The 7,122-nt window shown below is 40.8% G+C and overlaps 1 protein-coding gene across 1 annotated transcript; it reads left to right on the top strand.

Annotated features, from left to right (window-relative positions):
- The first annotated feature begins 1,046 nt into the window (after positions 1-1,046).
- On the top strand, positions 1,047-6,447 carry aqp3a (aquaporin 3a). The gene is made up of 6 exons (XM_079270462.1): positions 1,047-1,168; positions 4,022-4,148; positions 4,313-4,450; positions 4,621-4,736; positions 4,852-5,069; positions 5,200-6,447. The coding sequence occupies exons 1-6, from the start codon at positions 1,061-1,063 to the stop codon at positions 5,399-5,401; spliced, it is 909 nt and encodes a 302-aa protein (XP_079126588.1). The 5' UTR covers positions 1,047-1,060; the 3' UTR covers positions 5,402-6,447.
- Positions 6,448-7,122: the final 675 nt, after the last annotated feature.

Here is a 7,122-nt window from a genome sequence, read left to right as displayed (position 1 = left end):
TGAAACCAGACAAAGAGGCTATAATATGTGGTGATGAAGTTTCAGGCGGGGGACAAAAGAACAGGTCAGAGAAAACGACCTGAGAGACAGAAAAGGAGAGCGAATGAGAGAGAGAATGAACCAGTTAAGTCATCTTGGGTCCAAAGTAGATTCAACAAATATGTTTGTGTCAGACATTTTCATTTTGGTGGATTAAGGTGGGTACACAAAGTGTTTACATGATTTATCCTTACCATCTTGTTTTTCCCAGATGTGATTTATTTGCATAATATGAGACAGTAATGACATCAGGGCAGGCAACACTGATGTTTACACTGTAAACCAGGTATTGCCATAATACGTTTGCAAAATAACAGCACAGGGAAATGTGCTCTTACAGTAATTACATTCAAACAGAATCCAAAGCACACGATACATACAGTTCTTCGAATGCAAACAAACCTTCTCACACTTATTATGGAGTCGCCTTTTCCAAGTTTAAATCTGAGGGAGAAAGAAGCTCCTGTCATATACGGTAGTCTAATGCGCTTGCGCATATATCGGGGGCTATACGGGAGTTCCGGAAATGCATGTAAAGTGAGACACACGGCGATCCTTAAAACCAGCTGAGCAAACTAAGAAGCCTCGATTGCATTCATGCATTCATTGAGTATTATTTGAGTTTTGGCTGAACTTTTCAATGAACATCTGTGATCACTGGATTAAATGTTGCAAAGCTACGCTAATGGTTAGGCATGTGTTGAGGAGGTTCAAGTATCGGGCTGCAGGTATGCGTGAGGTCAAGGAAGGAGCTCACAGGTAGAACAATGTAAGGTGTGTGTACGTGCGTGTGTTTGAAGGAGAGTGGTGGAAAGTTGATCAGTGAGAAATCCAAAGGCTGAATCACTTGGTGAGAAACAAGGAGGCGTGGTCCAGAGGGTGTGCTCAGGCTTGGCACCGGCCCAATCCAAGTCCATCATGGCTCTATAAGAGGAGCCCGTTCCTCCCAGCTTCACAGCTACTCAGGAAACACTACCGTACCTGTCTTCTCACAGTCTTATCAGCCTTTTTGCAAGAAAACATGGGCAGACAGAAGGTGTATTTGGACAAACTGTCCCGCTTCTTCCAGATCCGTAACGTGCTGCTTCGCCAGGCCCTGGCAGAGTGTCTTGGCACTCTCATCCTTGTGGTAAGTGCATGAGTGTACAAGTGTGTTAATATGCATGGAACTTATGTCGCATCATCTCATGCTGAAATAGATCGTTGTTTTTTTGTCTTTTTTTCCTAAAGCTTCCACGCTTTAGATGAAGAGTTTAAAATGGTCATACTGTTAAATATATTGCATGTTGTTAATAGTTGAACTCTGTCCCCTCTCACAGCGTTTACTTTTTCTCGAAGTACCCTCATATTCAATTTTCTTGTGATCAATTACACTCTATATGACAGCATTTGTATTCTATCATTTTTTGTTGTTGCTGTGTTTGAGAAGTGATTGCAGAAACTGCTTGTCATTTATAAACCATTCATGGGCTTGAAAGCGAGCAAAAGGACACTGTTTGTGTTTGACAAAGAGTGTGAATGTAGAGTTACTGAGTTCACAACAAACAGGTAAGTGACATCATGCTCTGTGGACAAAGCCATATATATATTTGCTTGGAAGGTGGGATCCAGGATCACGGGCATTAGACTAGATCGCAAGAGAAACAGACACTTCTTTTGTTCCTTGAGTAAAATAGATCCAGATGCTGTCCTGATGTACCAACAATGCCTACAGTACTGTAATAAGTATTTTATCTTACCCGTGTCTTGGCAGAAACTTGGCATTTGGATTTAAATTTGTTTTAACATTTTTTTTAAATACTAGTCCAACAACCAGTTTAGTGGGTTAAAGGCTCCTGTAACGGTTTAACATTCCCAGTGCTTTAGTGACTCATTTTCAGTGATTAATAAAGGCGTAGAAGCAGATTACTTTTGTTTGAAAAGAACATTTTATTCTGATGCATAATCCAAGTCAATGTAAAAAAAAACAAAAGAAGAAAGAAATGACTGCTACTTACAAAAGAGCCGAGGATTGAAAATATTTCACAGTTGTCAGAGGATTCAGCATCGGGTATAACTGCTGATGGGACAGAAAGGTGCGGCGGCTGATTATTTGGTGACACATGGCGATGGCAGCACTGGGAGAGTCTGTGGCAGAACAATAGGCATCACATCACTGACATGACTGACGTAGTTTTTCTTCCTCTGTCACAAAATACAGAAGTCTCTCTTGCTTTGTCACTCTCCAGGTATCAGCCTGTCAATGCATTTTATCCTAGTGACAAACTAAACATGTCAAATTTATTATACGTGATTGGCTAAAAGTGTATGATGGCCTGGAGGGATAGATGACGTGAGGGTGTGTGGAATTCTTTGTATTGTGTTTGCATGTGTACCTAGCTCCTATAGCAACCTGTTAGGATCTATAAACAGGATATTTCATGCTGAAGAAAATTACTTATATTCTTTTATAGTGTGTTTGGATGTCTGCTGTTCACATTCAAAGTGGACAAAGTGGAATGTATAGTATCTGATACGGATCAGTCAGTCCTTGAGGGTCACCTGCAGGCAGCGAATGTCTTTGGTTATCCTCCTGTAACTGTTTTGTTAAACCCTCATTGCACTCTCACAACGGCACACTTCATTTTCCACTTCAAAACACTGTGCCCTGCTCTGAGTAGCCTTAGGGGGGCTTCTGAGGCTCTTCATCCTGAATTTGAAAACTTCACACAGGTAGTGATTTAGAGACTGGTTCCAGGCCAGCATATTCGTATGCATTCAGCTCCTAAACAATAGCCACATGTGTGTTTCACTTCTGTGTTTTTTTATTTTTATAAGCTCCCCTACTGTGCTAAAAGCTGGTAGTAGCTGCATGGATGCCTAACCTGCTGAATCAGCCAATTGAATGTTGGTTGAGGAGGTGTTGTGGGGCTAGTTCACTAACTTTAACATAATGACAGCAACATACCAAGTGGCTGGAAGTCTTCAACAGAGTGAACACGCAGTCACTGGTGAATATCAGCACGTCGGAGTTATTGCTCCCAGATTCAGTGTCAGATTGAAATGAGACCTTTGTGGTCTCGCTTTTTTCTCTTTCAAGGGTCTTTTTATTGATTCTCAATAACGAATAAAACGGTGACTGTACACAACACATCCATCTGCTAAAACAATGAAAAGCACGCATACAACCACATATATTCTAAGATATGGGTAATAAAGTTAAAATTACAGATAAAAGAACAGAAAAAATATCTATAATATACCTTATTAGTAACAGAAATAGTAAGTAGAGAAATAATGGACACAGAAAATGTGTATATATAGGAAAAGAAAAATGAATGAATAAATCAAATCAAATAAATATATTATGAAGGGGCATCACACTTTGCAAAATTGACTGTCCGTTCCCCAGTTAGTGGTTAATGGGGTCTTCTCTAGACATAATGTCTTTAATCGAGCTTGAGTGGGAAAGAGGGGTGGATTCCTTCCACTTAAGTAATGGGGGTTTTATGTCGAATTTTTCCAGTCACGGCTGGCTTCATCAGGAGTGGAAAAGAGTTTAGACTGAGCCCACTGATGATGAACTCCTCTCAGGCGCCAGTCCCTCTGAGTGTGGTTCCCCCAAGCTAACCTCAACATCTGAGTCCTGCGGTCTACAGCTGAAAAGCATCCTCATCAGGAGGCTTTAAAGAGCAGCAGTCTATGCATGGACCACACATGTTCCTAAACCCAACACATACAAAGAGGAAATGGACACACACACACACACATAATGACACAGGATGCAGAATAAACTGTATGGCACCTGCTTGGCAGTATAGCTCCTACATTTAAAGGCAACACGTTCTGTAAATCCTTCTTCTTTTGACAGAATCAGTCATGTGCCCGTGATCACATATTTTCATCTACACCCTCATCCAATAAGGAATCCGATTTTCTTTTGTTATGTGCACAAAATGTAGTTGAGACCCCGTGTAAACTTGCATTCATTCTCTCTCTTCAGATGTTCGGTTGCGGTGCTGTGGCCCAGCTGGTGTTGAGTGGTGGTTCCCATGGCATGTTCCTCACAGTCAACTTTGCCTTCGGCTTCGCTGCCATGTTAGGCATCCTGGTCTGTGGCCAGATATCAGGTACACAACGTTTCTCAGACAAATTCAATATGCAGGAGCACATTTTCACCAGCTTTGTACCTTGTGTTAAGTACATCTGGAGTCTGAGTGTATATTTCGTTGATGTTGTTTCACTTCATGGTCGATAATATGTACTGACATACTGTCACCATGTACATTTACAGGTGGCCATCTGAACCCTGCAGTGACCTTTGCCCTATGCCTGCTCGGAAGAGAGCACTGGAGGAAGTTCCCCGTGTACTTCCTCTTTCAGACAATCGGTGGTTTCTTTGGTGCTGCTATCATTTTCGGCATGTACTACGGTAAGGGATGACTCCAGATGTGGAGCCACATGTCAAAAATGTATTTTATTACAACCATATGTGAACAGATTTGTGTTTTAGTGCTTCGCACAGTCTACATGTGTTATTTAGACAACCTATCTAAACAAGAAAATATTTCATGCAATATTTTGTTGCTTGTATCCCTTTAGATGCCCTGTGGGACTTTCCTGGAGCTTTCAATGTGACTGGGCCTAATGCCACAGCTGGCATTTTTGCTACGTACCCTGGAAAACATCTCACTATTGTCAATGGATTCTTTGACCAGGTACCCCTTTGAAATGAAAACAGCTGTCATACTCTAAAACATTTTAAAATATAGGTGATACAACTCAGGTGTCCAACTCACGATCATCTCGTACATGTACCTCTCTCCAACACAGATCATTGGCACAGCAGCGCTGATTGTGTGTATTCTGGCTATTATGGATCCATTCAACAACCCCATCCCCCAAGGACTGGAAGCCTTTACTGTGGGATTTGTGGTTCTGGTCATTGGATTGTCTATGGGCTTTAACTCTGGCTATGCTGTCAATCCTGCCAGAGACCTCGGACCACGTCTTTTCACCGCTATTGCTGGGTGGGGCGTTGAAGTTTTCACGTAAGTGCAGAGATTTTAAAGTATTTTCTGCATCCACTGTTTATCTCTATGTGAACACTCTCAGTACTCCCTGTCCTTGTCCCCTTCAGACAAAGAAGAAAACTCAACTCTTTTTTTTGTCACTCCTCAGGGTTAGAAAAGGCTGGTTCCTGGTGCCTGTTTTTGCCCCATTCCTTGGCACCATCGTCGGTGTGATCATCTACCAGTTGATGGTTGGCTTCCATGTGGAGGGAGAAGTGCGTGACCACAAAGGCCTCGAGGAGGAGAATGTCCAACTCACCGACGTCGCCACTAATGACAAAACCAATGACAAAACCAAAACCGTGCACTGATTGTGTTCGAGAGCTACACACTCTTAACACTTGCACATTCTGTAAATACCGACACATTTCAGCATTTTTCCTTCCAGCCATGCCATAACTGGTATTTTGTTTTCACAAACTATCTTCACAGCTGTTGGGTTATCTCTCAAATTAGCTGTGTGTTTGTGAATAAAGCCCCCTCTCTTAACATTATCATGTATTATATTATAGAGAATGAGTGTGTGTGTAGAGTGGAGAAACACAACTTCAGAAACACAGAATTACATTAATTCTTTTAGGAGATGAACATTTGGATCTTCTAGTCTATAGCACTCCAGATTGAACAGTATTGTATGCTTCATACTAATGTAGTTTTATAGAAGTTTTCACATTGTAGATATATATATATTTAGACAGACGTGTGTTCACAATAACCAATTTATTTGCATTTCCTCCGTCCACAACGTTTCACTTTCACTATTAACATTTGAGTTCAGGAAAATTATCAGGGAACTGGGAAATACAAATTTCAATCTTCAACTTAAAAATGTACACATTGAAATATACTGTACATTTTAAGTGAAGTGATGCTATCCATGTCGACTACGTCGACTCTGTTGTTTAGAGCTGACGCATGGTGACGCTAAATCCTTCCCACAACATTCTTCACTTCATCACGGCGATCTAAAAGCAGCCATAATAAAGCTGCTGACTTTTTATATACGCTGACTTTGCCCTGTTTACGTCCAAACCAGCAACTCTTAAAGAAACTTCCAATTATTTTGATATGTCATCAGCTAGCAAACTTGATCATTTGGCCTTTATATGAACTCAATGTTACTAGAGGAATCATTGTAGCCTTCTAATTTGATGCCTTAAAATATCAATGTGTTAACAAGTGACTATATTAACTATCTGTCTTTAAATTGTTATGTAGTTTATGCCTATTGTAGTGTTGTGTATGACTCCTTGGTTGGGTGCTAAACTGGACTGTTAGCCTCTTAGAAAGTATGTAGGTTGAGGTGAAATGATTTCGTACTGATACAATAAAGTTCTCTTTTTGATTGTTGCATGAATGTGGCTCCTGTTACGTTCTTGTTACACTTTAGTAGAGTTTGTCACTAATACTTTTCTTTCTGGGAGGGGGTGGCATGTAATCAGATTACACCAGGGCACCAGGGACAACATCAGGTCAAATGGGGTAGGGTGAGCAACATGTGGGCAACTTCTCTTCTCAGCAGATTGAAAAAAATATTTTCATTCCATTTAGTGTTGGAATAGAAAAGAAAAGTACTTCATTCATCCCCAAGGGGAAATTTGTCTGTGGCAGCAGCAAACAGGGTTACACAATAAAATAAAATATTGGGTATGGAAAATGCACACTATATAAAATAACAGAGCAGGACCTATTCAATTTAAGAAAACAAAGTAATAAAAATGCACAGTGTATATACACTGAATAGAATTGTATTAAGTTAACTAAGTAGGAAAAATAAACAAAACAGTAGTGCACAACAGCAGCAACAACAGTGTATCAGTGTTACAGTCTTGTGTTTGACTTGGCCAGAGGTGATTTATTATACAGTGATATGACAGCGGGCAGGAACGTTCTCCTGTATCTGTCCTTGTGACAGCGGAGCTGAATCAGTCTGTTGGAGAAAGTGCTCCGCTGTCCCTGCAGGAGGTGGTGGTCCGGGTTATCCAGTATGGATAATAGTTTCTTCAGTGTCCTCTCCACCACCTCTTCCAGA

This window comes from Melanostigma gelatinosum (genome assembly GCF_949748355.1).
Source record: "Melanostigma gelatinosum genome assembly, chromosome: 6".
Taxonomy (NCBI): domain Eukaryota; kingdom Metazoa; phylum Chordata; class Actinopteri; order Perciformes; family Zoarcidae; genus Melanostigma; species Melanostigma gelatinosum.
Note: the sequence above shows the minus strand (reverse complement) of the source record. Positions and strands in the feature narration are given on the sequence as shown.

Excerpts from the sequence above, each read along its gene's own strand:
- aqp3a (XM_079270462.1), top strand. The coding sequence starts at position 1,061 with ATGGGCAGACAGAAGGTGTATTTGGACAAACTGTCCCGCTTCTTCCAG. Across the intron at positions 4,149-4,312 it reads GGTCTGTGGCCAGATATCAG|GTGGCCATCTGAACCCTGCA; the intron begins GTACACAACGTT and ends GTACATTTACAG. Across the intron at positions 5,070-5,199 it reads TGGGGCGTTGAAGTTTTCAC|GGTTAGAAAAGGCTGGTTCC; the intron begins GTAAGTGCAGAG and ends GTCACTCCTCAG.